Source organism: Mandrillus leucophaeus, unplaced genomic scaffold (genome assembly GCF_000951045.1).
Source record: "Mandrillus leucophaeus isolate KB7577 unplaced genomic scaffold, Mleu.le_1.0 Scaffold1469, whole genome shotgun sequence".
NCBI classification, from domain to species: Eukaryota; Metazoa; Chordata; class Mammalia; order Primates; family Cercopithecidae; genus Mandrillus; species Mandrillus leucophaeus.
The window spans coordinates 316,882-337,130 of record NW_012101442.1 but is presented as its reverse complement, the minus strand read 5'-3'; the positions used below and the strand labels follow the sequence as shown (position 1 = coordinate 337,130).

The following is a 20,249-nucleotide window of genomic DNA, read 5'->3' as shown; positions in this document are numbered from 1 at the left end:
TAGGCTACCTCTTTCCTGGTCTTTTGGCTAGAAAGAACAGGCTTTTGTTGGGGCTTCTTTGTTAGTGCCCAATGGCATTCTGGGTTTCTGGCTTCTTCAGCTCCAAGTCTGGTATATATGAGGCAAAAACAAAATTCAGAGAACTCGCCACTGCATCATTGCTCAGGTCCCAAGGTCCCTAACCAGTATACTTTTTTCTTTCCACCTTTTAATGTCTTATTTTGTTTGTTTTATATATAACGTCCAGAGGTTTTAGTGATACTCAGTGAGAGAATGGGGAAAAGTACTTCTCCATCTTTCCAGAGGCAGAGGTTTGGACATTGAGATTTTACAGCCTGATGCTGTACTGCCAACATGGCAGTTTATGGGAAGGTTTATGGGAAGTAGAGCTGTCCTTATATATTAATGTCTTAGTGGAGCTCTTATTTCATGTTTACATCATGAAAAACAAAAAGAAATGAAACTTTACCTGGGTTTGCATATGTCTGCTTATCCGTCATGGAGAAGCAGCCATGATCATAGCCTGCTCAGTCAGTTTCGTGTAAATCAGTGCACCAGGGTTTCATGAGCACCTTTCAATATCCATTGTTCCCTTCCTGTATCTGTCAGGCTTTGAACTGTTAGCTCACTTGGCTGTATCCTAACAGTGCCACAGTTGGTGGCTGCTGCTTCTATGAACCATAAGACTTACTCTAGTGGAACTGAAGAGGCCCTAAGCCATCACTTAATTTAGCCACCATGTTTTGATATAAAGAAATTGCATCTCATAGAACAGAGGAAGCTTTCCCTGGATCCCACTGCATATCACACAAAAGCAAATCCAGACCTAGGACCCAGATACCATGCCTGTAGGCCCAGTGTTGTTTTAGTCACATGAAGCTGCTCTTCCATCCACTCCTCTGCCTTCCAGTGAACTTTGTTCTTTCCTCTGGTCAAGGGCTGTCATTTTATCCCAGCCAACTGTCTCACAGAAATGCCTCTCATCCTTGGGGGTTGGGGTGCTCAATGAGGGTGGTGGGTGGGAAGAAGGGAAAAGGAATGTGGCTGACTCCACACAAACCTGTCTTCAGAGTGAAAGTCTGTGATTCACGGGGTCAATGGTCTCATCTTCATATCTGAAAGACAGTGTACTTTTTGTCTCCCTAAGCCCTGTGTCTAGGTCGTTTGGGAAACGCCTTGGAGAGTCAAGAATAAAATTGCAGGTCAAACAATGGATGACTGGAAAAGTCGGCTTGTAATCAAGAGCATGCTTCCCCATTTCGCCATGGTGGGAAATCGTCAGGAGCCCAGAAAGCTCCAGGAATCGGTCAGACAATGGGCCATGGGGGGAGGGGGGTGTTGAATGCTTCTAATCTTAAACTTGAACGTAAGATGTGTTATTGAAATTTTCTGTGCAAACTTGGTGGCAGGGGTCCAACTCAAAATATAAAGAACTCAAATGTGATCTAGAAGAGATCTAGGAGATGAGCTGATCCCACCCCTTGTGGGTTTCTAGAAGAGCTGGAAATACAGTCTAAGGCTCCATATGGACTCCCAGTCTAGTACTCATTGCACTCATTCAATAAGAAAAATGAGGAAGGCTGAGGAGAGGGAAGACGAGGTTACTTTTTCTCTTAATAGAAGCCAGTCAGAATGGCAAGCACTAGATATATCGCACGAGCTTCCTAGTATGACTGAGAACAAAAAGCTAGTGAGTAGGGCACAGAGAGGGCTTCCCGTTCAACTTTCTGGCCCTGTTGTCCTTTTAAAAATTCATCTGACACACTTCTACTTTCCTCTCTGGGAACTCAGATATCATCCAAGTGTTCTGAAACTCAGGATTAGGGATTCTAGTGGTAGTTCTAGGAGCAGGAAGATGATAGAAGGGACTATGAGAGCCATTGACTAGTTTAATTTGACAATAAAAGCCGGCAACACCACCAATCTACCAAGATTAGCTCTGTTAGCAGGAATTGCAGCAAACACAATAGCTATTATCTCAGGGTATTAGGGCCACAGAGGAGTGGCTTGCTTAATCTCTGAAATTAATAGAGCAGAGAGGAAATGGCTCTTACAGAGCCGTGGGTCGGCTTCCTTCCTTTTCATAGAACTGGAAGCCCTGGGCTCTGAGGTAATGCCATTTCACATAACTAGAGGGCCTGTCTTCTCCAATTCCCAGGGCAATCCACTTTCAGCAAGTCAGCTTTCTATTTATTTTAGAATTGTGATATGTGCACAGATGTGGAAGGAGGCGATTGAAATCTTGTTTTCTCTTTGTTTCCTCATTGTCAACCACCAACAGTGTATTGAGAATGTGCTATCAAGTTGAGCATGTAGACATTTACAAAACTGTTTACTGCAGTCACCAGTTCTCACAGAGATTGCAATCAGGTGGGATGGCAGAGATAGAGACATTACTTGACCAGCAGACTGTCCGAATTTCCAGGCCTTAGGCCTCTTCTAGAAAGAAATCTCTAACCTCCATTCTAATTACCCTTTATATTTCATGCTTCTCTCTTATGATCAACAATTGAGTCAGTAAAGAAAAACCTAACAATGCTCCCAGAGTCCATGATCAGTTTTAGCATGACTTTAAATTTCTCTTTTGTTTCCCACTTGTTTCCATTCACTTGAGCCAAACTGTAGGAGAAAAGGTTGATGGACTGTGGATGCAGGGGTCCTCTTCCCCTTCTCCCCAACTCCTCCAACACTCTTAAAAAGTGTGACCAGTAAGTAACTGCTTTGGTTTTGATCAGTGCACAGTTGAATGCACAGATTCCAGTGGGGGCTGTCCTTAGAATAGGTCCTTGGAGTGGCCATCTGTGCGTTTACTCTGGAGAAGTTGTCATTGCTTACCTCATTTCCGGGCTTGGCTTCTCTTTGCAGATGGCCTTTAGAGCCCTTTGTAAACTTTGCCAAAAATTCACATTCATTACTCTAGAGTCACACTTTGGACTTGATCAAGATCAGCCCTCTGCCTCCTCTATGCCACACCTCATTCTCTGAAAGAGTTCCCTGTTGGGTTCTGAGTGGCTTGACTCTTTCTAAAACCTCAAGCTGTCCTAGACCAAGAATTCACCCCAGTTGAGGAGATCAAAGAATTTTAAAAATTTGTCTTAGGCTCCAAAAGCAACTCTCTCAGATGGTCTTCTTCACAGTTAAAACAGCATTGGATGACACTGAGAGAGCCCACTCCTTTGACTGGACATGACAGGTGCTGCTGTACGGTATCCTTGTAGTCTCAGAAAGGTACCCAGTGCTAATATGAAACTGCTGCACACACTGAGGATCTCAGCATCTGGGTGCTTGTGGACTGAGGTTAACCAAATAAAAGCAGAATGGCCTGTGAGTCCACCAAGAAACCTGCTGTCCAAACAAGTTACTATAAGGCCTGGAAGGTGAATGGCCGAAGCAGGTCCTTTGCAAGAGCTGGGCTTGCATTTCCAGGGTGTAGCCTTAGCTGGATCTCAGATGTTTCCTTTGTTTGTTCTCCTTCTGACACTTCATAACAGCCAGGGATGACACCCTGAACCCTAGTCCCAGGAAACCCTGTGCATCTGGAAGCATATTTCTTGCACCACTCTCCCTCATCCTGAAAGCATCACTAAGAGAGATTTGCTTCAGGCATTCAGCTTGACTGGTTCTCTTGTTCTTTCCCAGAAAACAAACAAACAAACAAAAAACATGTTTCAAATCAATCTTAAAATAAACTGATACCAGTCCCAGAGGAGAGTTCTCTTTAAGCAGTCCTTGAATTTACATGGAAATAATTGTGAGCTCCCTTGAAGGAAAACGCGCATCTCACGTAACAGTTGTTCTTGGCCTAAGACTAGGGCTCAGAACACCAGGGTTTTAGTCTTGCAGTTACTCCTCACTAGCTATGAGGCTTTGTTCATCCTTTGCCCTCCCTGAGAACAAAGTTCAAATGAACCAAAAGTAAGAATAACCACCTTTAATTCGGCATTGACTAGGTGCTAGGCACTTTACTAAGCATTCGTGGGGCATTATCTCCTGTAATCCTCATGATAACGCTGGGAAGAAGAAGCTATTATCATCTCCAGGAGACCGAGACTCAGAGAGGTTAAGCAATTTGACCAAAGTCACAGATAGAAGAAAGTGACAAACTCAGAGACCAGTGTCATCACCACTATACTCTAATGCATATTGAAAACTACAAAACGCTGAATACATATCAGGCAGGGGCCATCACCATAAGAAATCTCAGTAACGCAAGTACCTTTTCAGCGTCTGTTCATTCATTTAATAGTGTGACTGCTTAATGACTCTGGCGATCTGGGGAACAGAAGAGTTTGACTTTTTGAACATTTGAGACTCAGTGTGCATGTCACATGCCATCTCTGTCTCAGTCTACACCTCACCGAAAGTGGCAGTTTCCTCCAGCTCGGAGCAGGCACCTATTCCCTTCATAAGGCAGCTCCTAGGCAAAACGGGGGTGTGAAGGACATGAAATGTTCAGTTGGAGGAGGAAGCGGACACAGTGCTCTTTGCACATCTTCTGTGTTCAGCCATTTAATGTTAAGAAGCGATTCACTCTACAGACTACAATGGGATGCCGTGCCCAGTATTTCTTCTGAGCTTCCCAACCAGTCAGTGGTTGGGCAGGGTTGGGGGATTATTATTATTCTCCTTCTTTATGGATAAAGAGAATAAAGTGCGAGAAATTCAGTGACTTTCAGAAGGATGGCCATCCAGAAGGTGGGGCGCTACGTCAAGGGTCCTCATTTGGATGGCTCCAAGTGCAGTGTGCTTTCAGTCTACAATATGGCGAAAAACAACCCCTCAGCCCACATCTTTCTCACCTCTAAATGCAAGTGGGGCTGAAGAAGGGGGAGAGAGGAGCCCTTAGTGTAACAGGGTATGTGGACATTTGGATGGCTACAAAAGCACTGGCCCCATTCTGTCGGTCATTTTTCTTTAGACCGGTGACCTTAGGCATACCCAGTAGGAGGAGCTCTAGTCACCTCCTCCCTTGGTGTGTATGTGATGGGGTTCAAGATTTGTGCCCATCAGCTTTGGAGGCATATACTTCTTGCAAAAAAAAAAGTGCTGGACTCAGGAAGGAGACCTCAGACTTGATCCAGGGTTGGAGCAAGCTCTTTGTGAGACTTTGAGCAGGTTTCTTTCTTCTTGAGGTCAGAGGGCATAGGTATGAGCTCTAAGGGCTTGTTTATCTCTGGCCTCCTGCTACGTTTCCAGGGTCCCTTCTCTGTGCCCAGCCCTGTGCTAGATCTTGAGCCCCAGGAATTCATAGTCTAGGGGCAAATTATTCCCAGGCTTCCTCCACTGGGAACAAATCTATCTTACTCTGTAGTTCTTGGTGAAACCTGGAGGCAAGTGATTGAGCGTCTCTCTTGTGCAAGGTACTTTGTGCACATTAGCTCATTTGCTTCTGTGTCACAGAGATTGATATTTCCACTTCCCCAGGGTGGAGACTGAGACTCAGAAAGGATGGAGACTTTCCCAATGTCACACAGGCAGGAAGTTGTAAATTCAGATCTCAAACTCAGGTGCCCTGCCTCCAAAGCTCTTCCTACCCTGATGCTTTCCCCTCCCAGATTAGAAGCTCAGGTATCTCCGGGCCTTCTGCAGGCCAGGCACTGTTCTCATTGCCTTTCATTCCAGTGGCAGAGACAGCCCATAAACAGGTAAAGAGTAGAAGCACATTTACTTCATTCTGGTAGCTCTCTGGGACCTTCTGACTGACCAGCATTGTCCACTGCCAAGCCTGGCAGAAAGCTAGGCTGCTTTAAAACCCCATGCAGGGGCAGTCAGCTGGGAACAGAGTGAGTTGTCGAAACAGCTCCCTTAGAAGCCTCAAGGGAAAACCCAGATTCAGAGGTTTGAGTCTTTGCCAGCATCCCCTACTTCGTGCAGGCTGAAGGCACAGCACAGGTGCAAATCTGGCCCCAAGAGAGGGGAGCTCATGTGTATGGGCCCCCTTCCAAGACCCAGGTGATCTCAGGGGTCAGTTAATCTAGAGGCAACTGTCCCTGCCATTTACTGAGAACTTGCATGAGCCTCTGGGCCTCAATCTGCACATCAGTAAAGTAGGGTTAATAACTCTGCTCTTTGCCTGCGTCAGGGTTTCTGGGATGGTGATGAACAAGGTATGGTTGTGCATGTGTTCCAAACCACACAGGGCATGGTCCTAAACCACACACTGCCGTGAGCACGTTTTTTTTTTAATGATCAGAGGTTGGCATTGGCTCAGAGGATTTTTGCCATCAGAAGGGTAATGGGAAATGTGTGTCCTGACCCCTGAGGATCCCACAGTCTCATCAGCAGCTCCACTGCACTGAGGAGACCTGAATCTGTAATGTAGCTGTGAGCATTCTGGGTCAAGGGCTGCAGTGTGTATGTGCCTTTCTACTTTGGGGATCCTCCCCGTGGAGCACGTAGCTGTTCGCTCCCTTTGCCCCCTCCTCCTTCTCCTGCAGTAAGGGCTCTTTCCTGTTCCAGACACCCAACTGGGGCGAGAAGCCAGGCAGAGGCCTTGCCTTCACACAGACCTTTTTCGCAAGAACTGAGCACTGCTCAGCTTCCAGGACACCACTGGGCTTGGCATCTGGGTCCTGCCTGGGTAGCCTGGCTCGGCAAACCGGTGACCTGCAAATCACAGTCTCTTTGAAGGGAGGGTGTTGGTGAGGGGAGCTCCATTTTTCAGCTGGCTTATGCAGGCACCTGGGAGCATGACACTGCCTATTTCTGAAATTTTAGGAGCCCATGCTGGCCTCAACTGCATTCCTGCCTAGCTCTTTCCCACAGTTTCCTTGACAAAAGGCCCAAGGTAACAGGTTTCTGGAGGTGGAACTGCCCCAGGAAGGAGAGGGATGCTGTTGAACTCCAGGACAGAGTTGAGGCTCAGAAGTGTGCACATTTCTAGGGAGTATGCAGACCCGGGGGCCAGCCCTTTGGGTGTGGGCCTGGGGTTCCTCAAACTCTGGGCTGGCCTGTGTAGGCTGAGGCCTCTTGCTTTTACTGAGAATCCACAGCTGAAAAGCCCAGTGTTTCCCTTTTTACAGATAGATATTTGGGTTATAAGCTACCCCTGGGGTGCTGCATTCCAGACTTCTGGGGAGGAGCGACATGAGCTTCTAAGATTTGGGCAACAAATTTTGATTTCCACAGTTGATATAGAATAATTTGTTGGAAACCTTCCTCCTCCCCTTTTACTTTTCCTTTCCCTCCCCTTCCTTCCTGCCTTTCCCTTCTCCTCCTCGTCTCCCTCCTCCCTTCTCACCAGATCTCCAACCCTTAAATTCCAAAGTTAGAAAGGCAAGCATCAGCCACAGGGAAGTGGATTTGACCACTGGGCACTCAAACCCAAGGCCCAGGCATGTCTCTGTTGTCATTGCCTCCCTCTCTCTTGCTCCGGGCCTCCTCAGCACAGGCCTGTCTTTGTCTGCCTCCCTCCAGTGCTGCAGGTTTCCATCACCCTCTCGAGTCCCCATCCTGAGGCAGGGCTGGCATAGGTGCTCACTTGCTCAATCACTGCCCTGACCCTGAGAGCTCCTGCTTCTATGTCCCTGGAGCTGTGGCTCAGTAGATGGCACATAGTAAATGCTCAATAAGATGCAGCTGCTGTTCATCTTGGCCAGAAGTCCCTTAGAAATCATGTAGGCCACCCACATTGCTGGACACAAGAGAAGGCCAGTGTCATACAGAGGGGAAGGGATGCATCTAAAAGTCGTCGTCTCTAGGCCTTACATAGGAAATGGGAAGAGAACAGAGTTATTCGCAGAGTACCATTTTCTCCAGTAGTTCATTCACATCTGCAGATGCCAGCTGAGCCCTGTCACGAGGCTTTGGGGTTACCAAGATGAATAGGAAACTACCTGGCCTTCAGAGAGTTACGTGATGGAGGTGGGAAATGCATAGACCTAACATGGCAGCCTCAAGGTTGGCCATAGCACCTAGGATGGGGATGGAAGGGGTAGAAGGTGAGACTGTGTTATCATAGAGATCCTTGAGGGCCTGAGGGTGGAGGGTGTGCTTTAATCCACTAGCCCATGCAAATTGTTCAACAATGTACAAGACTATAACGGCAAGGCCCAAGGGAATTCTGGAGGGGATGATGTTTCTCTCCTCTGGTTGGAAGCTTCAGAGCACCTGAGAACAGGTGCACAATGAGGAGTTAAACAACTTTTGGGACTGCTGGATCACTTGCACGGTTTGGAAATGGTCATTCTGCTTGCACTATGGAAGAAATCTTTACGTTTTTCTGCTTCAGAAAGGTTGCCCACCCACTCTCTTGCGAACAATGGGCCTACATGGCCCCCTGCAGTGTGAGGAGGGCAACTTGGAAAGAACTTATTTCCTTCCAAGAAGATGCTCAGTTCATGCTCTAGGTCAGAGGTTGGCAAACTACAGCCTGTGAGCTAAATCCAGCCTACAGGCTGTTTTGTAAATAAACTTTTATTAGCACACAGTCACGCCCAGTCATTAACATATTGTCTACTACACAGGGCTTCAACAGAGACCACATGGCCTGCAAAGCCTAAGATATTTACTACCTGGGCTATCACAGAAGAAGTTTGCCAGCACTTGGTCTGTATCACTGGGCTTATGGTTCATTTGTTTACCCTAATAAATGGTACTCATTTCAGGTAGAATTACAGGCCCTCATGTGGCCACGTGTTTAGCTTCCCTTCCTGTGCCAAAGCTGGCCCCAACTCCACACTCCCAATTCCACCCTTCTCAAAAGTTTTTGCCCCTAAAACTGTCCCTTTTCCTTCCATTTCTCCTTCCATCAGCATCCAGAGAGATCTTTTTCAAAAAGACGAAGCCAATCCTTCCACTGCTTAAGCCCCCCGATGGCTTCCCTACAAACAAAATACAATCCAACCCACTTCCCATAGCCTGCAAGACCCTCTGCAAACTCACGACTACTTCCCTGGTGCAGTGTGACAGGCACACTGGCTGCCTGCCCGTCACTGGAACAGTCCAAAAGCCGCACCCCAGAGCCTTCCCACTTGCTGCCCTCCTGCCTGGAGTGCTCTGCCCCCGTCCTTCTCCTGGCCTGCTCGGAGCCACCAGCCATTCTATCACATCACTATTTTTTATATCACATCACTATTTTTTCAGTCTTTGAAAGAATACTGCATATACTCTTATCTTGTTCTTGTTGTTCACTTATCGTTTGTCCCACTAGAATTCCAGCTCCTTCTCTCTGGTTCCCCACTTCTCTCCCTGGCCTGTGCTCATTCTCATGGAGGTGTCTGTTCTGGGCCCCCTAGGCAGCCCTGCCTGCCCTTTACTGTCAGATGCCTTCATCTCTGTAGGGTAGGGGAGCCCAGTGCCACTCTGTAGGTGCTTCTTTTCCTATAATAAGCTTCAGGCCCTAAAGTTGTCTAGCATTAGGGCTGCCCATGTGATGCTGTCAGCAAAACTAAACATTTTCTTGCCTCTTTTCCTCCCTCAAGTCAAGCCCTTAGAGTTTAAAACAATGAACTTGGCCTACATAAAATACCTCCAGGAAGTCAGTCCTCAAACACCAACTCCCAACATCTGCTTTCTGAATATATGGCTTCAAACAGCTAAGTGTACAGTATCTAACTGCTGTCCATCCTTTTGTTTTTTTTAGCCACATGACATCTAAGGAACTTAGAAAATGCCTTGCCCTTTCCTGTAGTTAAATTTGACATAAAATTACTTTATTGGCAGCATATTAACAAACAAAAATCTCTTGTGTTTTTCCCGGTAATTCAGTTTCAGTTTTCCAGGTAAGAAAAAGATAATTATGAATGACTATGAGGAGACAGATTGTTTTGAGGTTTCCGTTAATAACACATTCAGAGTGAACCTTCTTCCTCTGTCCCAGTCAGTGGTGTGCTGATGACAGAGTGGTACAACCAGAATGAAATATACTGTGGGAACTCACCCTGATCCCAACACCCTCATCAACACCATCACCACCATCACTATTGCTACCAGCACCACCACCACCACCACCACCCTCACTTACACCACCGCGACCTCCACCACCACTACCCTCACCTTCACTACCACCACCACCCTTTAAATCAACACCATTACCACCATCACCATTGCTACCACCATCCCACCATCCCAGTTGCCACTACCACATCCACCACCATTACCACCACCACCATCGTCACTACCACCATTACCTCTGTCATTACTACCTCCATCACCTCTACCATTGCCATGATTACTATCACCATCCCTTCTATCACCACCACCCTACCACTTCTCTCTCTCTATCTCTCTCATGTACATGCACATGGTTAAATGACACTTTTCATGATGCAATCATAGACACTGTCCACATACAGTAAAATAAGTACGTGTTTTTAAATTGTCAGTATTTTCAATACAGAACCTACTCTTGTTGCTATGTGCTTTGGGACTGTGGAACATCAACATGTGTCTATGGCCAAAATTGAATTAGGATTCATAAGAAAGGGCTATATCTCCAAATGCGCACTTTTAAAAAAGATAAGTTTGCATGAGGGATCTTTCACTTCATAAAAGGATATACTGAGGATTTCCTTTCAGTGACAAATTTTTGCTGCATTTTATTATGATTTGGTTTACAAAAGTTAGCCTTTCACACAGCTGTTCAGGAGCGCAGCCAATGACTAAAGGCAGATCTGCCTTGAATAGCAAATGCTGCTGAGTAAACCATGTTACAGGCTATTTTAGGACCACAAAGAATGTGTTTGCATTTTCAAGAGTAGAAAGAGAGATCATATTTATTTGGTATCTACACTATGCCACACACTATGCTAATTACATTGCTAAGCTCATGCAATCCTTACAAGAAATTTACGAAGGCTTTACTTTCCCCATTTTGTAGGTAAGAAAACAGGCTCATGGAGGGAAAAATGACTTGCCCAAGGTGACCACCAATTAGAGACAAAATTTAAACAGACCATGAGGGCTCAGGGCTTACCTCAAGCCCTCTAATCACCCTACACTGCTAAGTTCTTCTATCAGAATTTGTCGTGCAGAAGGTCTTCTTCTTCTTCTTCTTCTTCTTCTTCTTTTTCTTCTTCTTCTTCTTCTTCTGTTTGTATAATCAAATTATCCATTTGCCTACAAAGCCTATAATGTGCAAGGAGTGTGCAGTGGTCCAGTCAGTGTACCCTGACACTTGAGAGCTCATTAAGGGCCCAGTAGGATCAGCAAATTCTCAGCAGCCAAGCTACCCTAATGTATATCATAAAACTACAATAGGAGATTTCTTCTCTGAGGTCACTGCTACCTGGCACTATCCTGTGATGTACAGTTTGGAAAACCTTGGGTCAAATACAACAGTCCCTACAGGCAAGTCAAAATGTTGTGGTTGAAACTAAAAGTGATTTTTTATCCTCAGTGTAAGTGTGAAGAGCTGACATGATCTGCCTTTCTTTTAGCACCCCAGAATTACCTCTGGGTTCATTCAGGGAAGGCTGACTTACTGCTGAGGTGTCCACACATCCACCACTATACATGCCTGGGGTTCTTGGGGTTCTGCTACCTGGGCTGAACTCTGGACCCCTGAGTGCCAAACTCTGCTCTGCCACTATCTATATGACTTTTAGTAAGCCACCTGCAACTCATTTGCCTCAGTTTACCCATGTGTAACAAGGACCCTGAGCAAAGCACTGCCTACCTCCTAGGATTCTTGTTAGAATCAAAGGATGATGAAAGAGAAAGTGCACTGTCCACTGAAAGGGCCTGGGATATTATAAAGGCCTGTAGTTGGTAACACCAAGACTTGGATCTGAAGGTCTAGAAAAGCGCAACATCCTGAGAGTCTATATGGATCCCTTTAGCCTACTGTGAGTGCATGAACATGATATACCCCCCCACACACAGCCCTAAAAAGTCTTTGCTACTAGAAGCTGCATCCTGTATGTGTATAAAAATGCAGAACCAACCTGCCAGGTACACACCCCTTGCACAGGCAGTCTCTGCTGAGTTGTTGTGCAGATATGCCTCTTGCTGATTCTGGCCATATTGTTCCCAAAGATGGATCTAGAGGGATTTCCCGCATGGCTGAATAGATGGGGGAGCATATGATGAGCTCACCTTTTCAGGGTTCTAGATATAGAGCTGAGCCGGAGGGACTGGGAGGCAGAAGAGTGGGTGCAGCAGAGTAGGCTTGCGGAAGACAAAGCCTTCAGAAAAGTTTCTTGCCCGAGGCAAATGCAGTCCATGCTAGAAGGCACATTCCCAGCCAGGAAGAGAGTGCAACGTCCTTTCCAGCTCAAATGGCAGTGACCAGTGGGTCTCCCCAAACTCTGTCATAGGATATTAGGGCTTTACCAAGCACTGTTCAAGTTGCAGTTTTCGACAGGAAAGGGCACTTGGCCTTAAGAAGGTACAGAAGCCAACTCCCTGGTCACTGCATTTGTTCATGCTCTTTCCCTTGGCCCTCAGCCTCTGGATGCCATCATTTGGCCTGAAGATAGGAAAAGTGTTGCCTACATCTACCTCTGGTACTAGCAAAGGTCATGGTACAGTGTGGTGTGGACCAGCAGCAGGAACAGAAAGGTGCTTCTCTAAGGAAGCTGCAGAGATTTCTCTGCCAGTCTGGAGATCAGCTTTGGGTCCCAGCTCTCCCTGCTGCTCTTCCATATGCCTCCAATGATGCAAGTTTCCAAGAAGATCCAGGCTGTGAAAAACAGTGTGACGGTTCCTCAAAAAGTTAGTTCAACATAAAATTACTCCATGACCTAGCAATTCTACTCCTTGGTATACACCCAAAAGAACCAAAAACAAGTGTTCAGCAAAAACTTGTCTGCTAATGTTCACAGCAACACTATTCACAATAGCCAAAAGACAGACAGAAACAACCCAAATGTCCATCAGATGAATGGACTGACAAAGTGTGGCACGTCCACACAATGGAATATTATTTGGTTAATTTCATGAATCACATGGAAGTTAATTTCATGAATCACAAAAGGAATGGAGTGCTGAGGCATGCTACAACATGGATGAGCCCAGAAAACATGATGCTGGGTGAAATAAGCCAGGCACAAAAAGCCACATATTGCATGATCCCATTTATATGAAATGTTCATAATAAGCATATTTATAGAAACAGAAGGTAGATAAATGTGTTGCCAGGAGCTGGGGGAGGGGGATTTCCATTTGGGATGATGAAAAAGTTGTGGAACTAGATAGTGGTGATAGTTACACAACATTGTGAATGTCCTAAATGCTAGCGAATTGTATGCTTTTAAAAAGTTAATTTCATGCTATGTCAATTTCACCTCAATTTAAAAAGAGAGGACCTAGACCATGGGAAGAGTCTTTAAACTGACTCCTTATCCCACATTCCCTCCAAGCCTCAGCTGCTCTGATGCCAAGATTCTCGTGGCATCAGAGCTCACCAGCCTGGCTCTAAATCTACGAAGTGGGGTCGATATTTCTGCAGGCTAAAAGTTGGCCCTCAGGAGCTAAAGTGTGCTTATTCAGTAAACATGTGGCCCCTTTGCTGAGCTATGGAGGCATGTTCTGGACATAAATTGTTTGAAATGTGGCCATTGATAGCAGCATCTCTCTTTGGTGTGTCCTAGCAGGAAGAGATCACAGACAGGATGCCCCTCTAGAGTGTTCTGAACTAATCAGGTGTCTCTGGAATCTTCTCCCACCTACACAGCAGTTGAATTTCTCAAGCAGGGAAATTTTCTGCGTGGTCTGAAGCTTGTTGCCATTTTATTTAGCCTACTGTTGGAGCACAGAGAGAAGTAAGGTCACCTCTGGCCTAAGCTTCAAAGTTCATCCCTCAAGCCTTCTAAGGCCCAGTACCTAATTTTGTTTTAATTTTATATTCTGTTTCATAAGAGGACTCCGGATTATATAAGCTTCAGTCCCAAAACTAGAGACCCAAACACCTTAGTACAGGGAAGAAAGCTCTGATTAACCAGCAACTGTTTTTTTTTTTCTTCTCTTTATTCTTTCCAGCTCTACTGAGGTATAACTGACAAATTAAAAATGTGTAATATTTAAGGTGGACAATGTGATGATTTGATATACTATATATTGTGAAATGATTACCACAATCAAGTTAGTCAATGCATCCATCCATAACTTCATCTAGTTCCGTTTGTTTCTGAATTCATAGAACTTTTTTAAAATCATAGAAACAGTAGAAGAGTAGTTACTGAGAGTTGCAATGGGTGGGGTGTGAAATGAGGAGATGTCAGTCAGTGGGTACAAATTCTCAGTTATAGGATGCATAAATTTGGGCAATCTAATGTACAGCACTGCGGCTATATTTAATAATACTGTATTGCATATTTGAAATTTACTGTAAGGGCAGATCTTAAATGTTCTCATAGCGACTATTTTTCTATTTGCCCCATTTAAACTACTCTAGTTGGTGTCCTGGCAATGACGAGGACTGTCACCTGGTTTCCTGACCTTGCCACTGCAATCCAAATGGGGTCGGTTTTTATCATGCCAGGAAAGGAGGGGGAGGTTGCGTGGGTCCAGCAGGTGTGTCTCCTGACTGCCCCTTCCTGGCAGTCTGTCACTGTGTGTTCCCCAGGAGGCCCTGGACCAAAGGCCTTTTCATCTCAGTACCCCAATTTCTAACCTCATAAGGTTACGCTGAAGATGAAAGGAATTGATGTAGTTAAAAGGGCTGAAGCAGGGGCTTGGTAACTGGTTGCTCTTGTTATGTCCCCTGCTTGTAGAGGAAGTTGGTATAGTCTCTCTCTCTCTCTCTCTCTCTCTCTTTCTCTAGCTCTAGCCCTCCTTCAACCATTTCCCTATCATCTGAATGCCATCTTGGCCCATTTCCTCCAAGCCCCACTTCTGCTTAAGGACAGGGCTCTGGAGGTTGACAAACCCAAGTTCACTCCCTGGTTCTACCACTTTTTAGCCAGCCACATGCCCTTAAGCAAGTGACATTCCCTCTCTTCAACTGGGCACCCTCATCTGTACAATGAGGGTGGGGGTGATCATATTAATACTAACTTCCTTGAGTCACTGGGAGCATTAAGGTAAAACCTAAAATGCATTTGGCACTGTGCCTGTCACTTAGTAAGTATTCCAAAGTCATTCTTGAAGTCTACTTATAAATCAGGTCTCCCTTACTAAAAACAAAAGGAAATGGAGAAAGGGAAGAAAGGAGAAAGACGGGAATAAGAAAGGAAGAGAGGGAGGGAGGGAGGAAGGAAGGAAGACAGGCAGGCAAGACTCTAATCTTTGCTCCTTGTTCTCTCTAGCCACTCACACTCAAGTTCCAGCCCCCACCAATTTGGAGATGATTCTCTGATAAACCTCTAAACTACAGACAACTCTGTTCTTCATTTCTAAGATGAAGATGATAATGGGAATATCTTTCTCATAGAGTTGTAAAGATAACTATGTGAATGCATACAAAGTGCTTAGTACCACAATAGTCATTTGTGTCTTGTGATTCCAGTAGTTTTGGGCAGAGGATTGTGTGCCCTGGTCAGAGTGCCCGCAGGCAAGGTTGCCACTCATCTGATGGGGCCAATCCAACAGACATGGAGCCCAGAAACAGGCTTCCATGTTCAATCCCATGTCCTGCTCTTGGGAAGGCACTCCCACTCCAAAACACAAAACCACTGGGTTTATCTGGGCCACCCTGATGAAAGTCACACTCCCCTGAACAAAGATCCTCACCACAAGGGCACCTGGATCATCCTGCTCTGTGAAGTACTGAAAGAGTGAGGCAGAAAATGGAGTGACTGCTTCCAGAAATGGAATTACCTCAAGTCATATCAATTCTCTTGGGAAGAGCCCTTTGGGTTTGTATAGTTCTTTAAGGTCTGAGGGACAGTGGAGAGGCAGGTCCCAAGGAATGCTAGTGCAGAAGTAACATACTATGGCAGCCTGGCATGGGTCAGATCATAAGGGGAGCCAGCCAGGGCGTAGAGGCAGGACTAGCAGGGCCTGGCAGTAAGAAGAGATACTGCTACTGCATTCACACAGTCCCAATCAGAAGTCTTAGAGATTATCTGGAGGGAGAGCTGTGGCTACCCCATATAGTATGTGATTTCCACACAGCCCAAACTACCCTAATTAATAATGACCCAGGACCTGATTATTTCTAGCTCTCAGATTAGCAGTGGCTCCTTATTGCCCAAGCTTGGTTCTGCCAGGTGTCCTGTCCCTAAAATGCACCAGTAGCCCCTCTAAAAACCCACTTGGCTCATCAGGGCCCAGTCCAGGGCCCTCCCCACCTATCCCATTCCTAATCCCATCAGCATTAGCAAGAAGCCCGCCACTGCCTCAGGGACCTGGCATCAGGAGATTCAGCCAAGATGGTCGCACCTGTGAGAGGATCTACAGGTAGCCATGTCCGGGTAGCCAGAGACCAGGCGGCAATGGGGAAGAGCATAAGTGTCCCTTGTCCAATATGCCCTCATCAGCCAAATCTGGGGCCTCAGTTTGGGCTTTGTGGTGTGAAGGTACCACCACCCAAATGGGCCTGGAGCCACCAGCGTGGCTGCCCTCCTTCTCCCTGGGTGGCCCTGGAGGTGAGTCTACACTTGCAGCATTCCTGGGTGGTCCTTCTGTGCATGGGCTCTAGGTGGAGGTGTGGAAAGCTGAGGACAGGGTCAGGCACAGTCCAGGGCAGCCTAGAGATATTTACATCATGATGATGGGATTTGACAGCCCACTTGCCTGTGCGGTATCTGGACCCCACCAGCTCGCAGAGCATTTGGGGGTTACTGCTTGAGAGTGTTTTCCACTGGTCTTGTCACTCCCTAGGTGAAGGAAAGTCTGGCTTTTGTAGGAACTGCCCGGGTCCCTGGTGGAGTATTTCCTTTCTTACCTCTGAATTATTCTGCCTCTTTAGAGCATTGTAGAAAAGGGGTGTTTTTTCGGTTCATTGGCCACATGGCATGGCTGCATCCTGGTGACATTTTCTCAGCATCAGATGGTTGGAGACTGCAATGAGGAGGCTCCACACAATTCATAGCCTTCAGCCAGCCCCCTTGCTGAAGTGCTGCATGGGACAGAGAAGGCCAAACCAATTGGAGAGGGACTCGATGGAAGCCACACGTGGAGTCTTTGTTTTGTGGTCCAGTACTTACTGTGGTTGCCCTGCTCCCGTTGACCTGAACCATCCACCTCCCAAGAAAGGGAAGCTTCCTGTTCTTGGAGTTGGCACTAGGAACCACCCTCAGTGGCTTAAACAGATTTATTTTAACTATGAGGTAGTGCACTGGATGAACTAGACTATAGGAGATGCCAGCTCTGTAGCCATCATTTCACAATGCAGCCGTACCTAAGAGCCTAGGACAGGCCAGACCTGGTGGTTGGGGCAGGGTTGGGCCAGAGCTGGAGGACTGAAAGTGGGATCTCACCCTCAGTTACAGAGGCACTCCCTGATGGCCAGGCAACACTCCTGTGGGGGGCTTTGTCATCGGAAAATAGGAGTCCATGATCTTTAGAAGGTTGGAAGCACCATGGTGAGATAGGATGTGTGTCCAAGAGTTAAACTGGTTTGGAGCTCTCTTTTAACACAATCATCACCACCCTTTCCTTTAGTCTATGCTGGACTTTGACCATAAAAAACCAAACTTGAAATTGGGATCCCTGCAGCAACTGGTGAGGCACCTAGGAGAGGGTTGGTTTGGGTCCCATATGACTGACATACAGCAGAACAAATATTGGCTTGGGAACCAAACCAACCCTCTCTTAGGCTTGTTAAGGCCCCATTCAGGATAGTTGCGTCGAGGTGGTTGGAGAGCTGGCAGCCTTTCTGGTGACTGGTGACTTGGTAGTACTCTCTAATAGAATATGTCAATAAGCACAGCTCATTTGACCAGAATTGTAGGCCACCTTTCTTGATCCAACAAGCGCAGACCTGCTACTCTCAGGATTCACATTGCTAGTCTCCCGGACCCCACAGTCTATGTTCAAGTAATTCCCTATTTGAATGTCATGGATGTATTTGAGGAGGCTCATAATTTGATTCAAGTAACAGTCTGATCTGTGCCTCTCACTGAGCTGGTGCAGATAATACTTTCTTTAAGAGTGTGTGCAAGTAGCTCTCCTCAGCCTACTCTCACCCCCAGGGAAAGAAGCCCTCGTGGATGGAGGAAGAAGATTTATCTTTTCTCTACAAGAGCAGCCCAGGAAGAAAGCACCAGGTAAGCATAAGCTTACCAAAGCTGGGACCCATTCACTTTACAGTGGGGAAACTGAGGCCCCGAGTGTGAAAGGGACCTGCAAGAGGTCACACCACAAGGTCCTTTAGAGGCAAAGTCCAGGGAGAAGTGAGAAGGTTGGGCTTAAATGACCTCTGCCCTGTGGCCCTATTGGCCTCCAACCTCGGTTCTGCCTCCACTCCTCCCTTTGCCTATGTGATTTTGGGCTTGTTAGCCAAATTCAGGCAAAATACAGATTAAGCTTGTGAACCTGGGTCCAGCAGAAACGGGGTCATCTGGATTGGGACAGGGCCCTCTCCTTTGACCTTCAGCTTCTATTACAGCTCCCTCAGGCAGCACCTGCTTCCTCTATAGGTCAGGCTCACCAAATCCATCCAGATGTTTCTCTTCTCCCCACAGTAATCATCTCTATCCCACTAATGACAGAACCTGGGAATGTGTTTGGAGAAGACTGGGTGAGGGTTTCTTCCTGTGAAAACAGACTACAGGCCTCACCAGGCTTAACATGAGTGAGTGGGAGCAGCCTGTCTTGAAGGGCCCAGCAGTTCTGACAGTCTAGGAGTTAGAGGCTAGCTCTCAAGAAATGCTTGTTCAATGGCAGAATACTTTGATTCTTCTCAGGAGATGGTACAATACAAATTCTGAGCTCATTAAATTCATATATATCTATAGGTTGAGGATCATTCTTAGAGCTGTCAGTTCTTCCAACTAGCATGCTTACACTACAGAAAAGGTGAAAGTAGTTCTAGAACACTGCCCACCCAGGTCTGCTCATCTCTGCCTTTGTCAGCGCTCTTCCAGCCACGCCAGGCTGCTGCTCAGATAGTTCTGGTAGAAGCCTGTTGAAGCCCCAGCCCACAGGTCAGGGTGGCTGAAGGCTGACGACTGTGGCAGCCTTCAGAGTGGCAGGTGGTGGCAAGCAGCAGGAGGCAGGAGCTTCCAGGCTCAGCCACCAAGACAGCATCGCTGGCTGTCAGTTCAGTGCTGTCAGGACTAAGCTGCTTGCCTCTCCCTACTTCCACCCCATCCCCCAATCCTAGCGAATGCATCCTTATTTGTAAGAAAGCAACAGAAGCCCAATGCGAGGACACAGGGCCTTGAGAATGACATCAGTAGTGATTACTGCTCCCCAAGTGCTCTCCTCAGTGAGTACAATGGAACCTTTCACTGATGCTGTGAGGCACACATGGTAGGCCAAGTACCCATTTTACAGAAGAAGAAATTGAGCCTCAGGGAGGGGAGTGGCTTGCCCACAGCCATACAACAAACAGAGAAGCTAGGACTTAACCGCCAGTCTTCTGATGCGCATTCCAGGGCCCCTTCCTCCACCCCAGCCTGCATCTGCCTGCATGGAGTGCTGGCTCAGGGCGAATCAAGGACACCAATAAATCCCCGATTTGTAGGTTGAGGTTCTTGCTCCAAACCACCCATTTTCAGAGATTTGCTCCTGAGATGTAACTGACTCCTCTTGAAGCCAAGCAGCATTAGCATTCAGGGTTCCCTGCCCTTCCCAACCACCCTGCTATTCTCCAGAGCCTCATGTCTTGCAATTTTGGAAATGCTCAAAATCCTGTTTGTTCTACAGAAAGGTCAGTTTCAGTTTGCTGGAATATTCTGCTGAAAATAAACATGTAAATAACACATCCCCAAATACAGGCATTGATACTATACACATGGATATTCATCTGATCCCATTTGCAAATGCAAACATATTCGTTCTCTCTCTCTCTCCCTTGCTCTCACTCTCTCTCTTTCTCCCCACCCCCCATCTCTTTGTCTCTTCAAACACATTCCTGATACATTGTTTTCTTATCTATTCTACAGCTACCTCCATCATGCCCCACAACATCTTCATTACTTTTTTCTGAGATAGTCTACTGGGGACCATCCTTGTCCTCAGAGGGCTTGAAGTCTAATTTAGTTGGCCAACATCAGGTGCCTTAAAATTCACAGGGGGAAAATGTAACAATGTTGAATAAAGTTGTTCATGGAGTATGGATGTAAGAGAAGAGACTAGGAAAACCGACTAGCAAATTGGCCTGAGCTGAACTGGTGAGGTGCTAGTGAAGAAACAGCAGACTAAATAAGCCACAGGAGATTTTCACCTTTTTGACAATTTTGCCCAGGGCCTACATGCCC

General features: G+C 46.5%; 1 protein-coding gene across 1 annotated transcript in view; it reads left to right on the top strand.

The window, feature by feature from the left end:
* The window catches only part of MAMLD1 (mastermind-like domain containing 1), a 150,087-nt gene that overhangs the window by 80,620 nt on the left and 49,218 nt on the right, over positions 1–20,249 (top strand). Inside the window, exon 2 of the mRNA XM_011974581.1 lies at positions 1,148–1,306. Within this exon, the coding sequence (XP_011829971.1) occupies positions 1,211–1,306 (96 nt within the window). The 5' untranslated portion in view covers positions 1,148–1,210. The remainder of the gene's footprint in view (positions 1–1,147; positions 1,307–20,249) is intronic.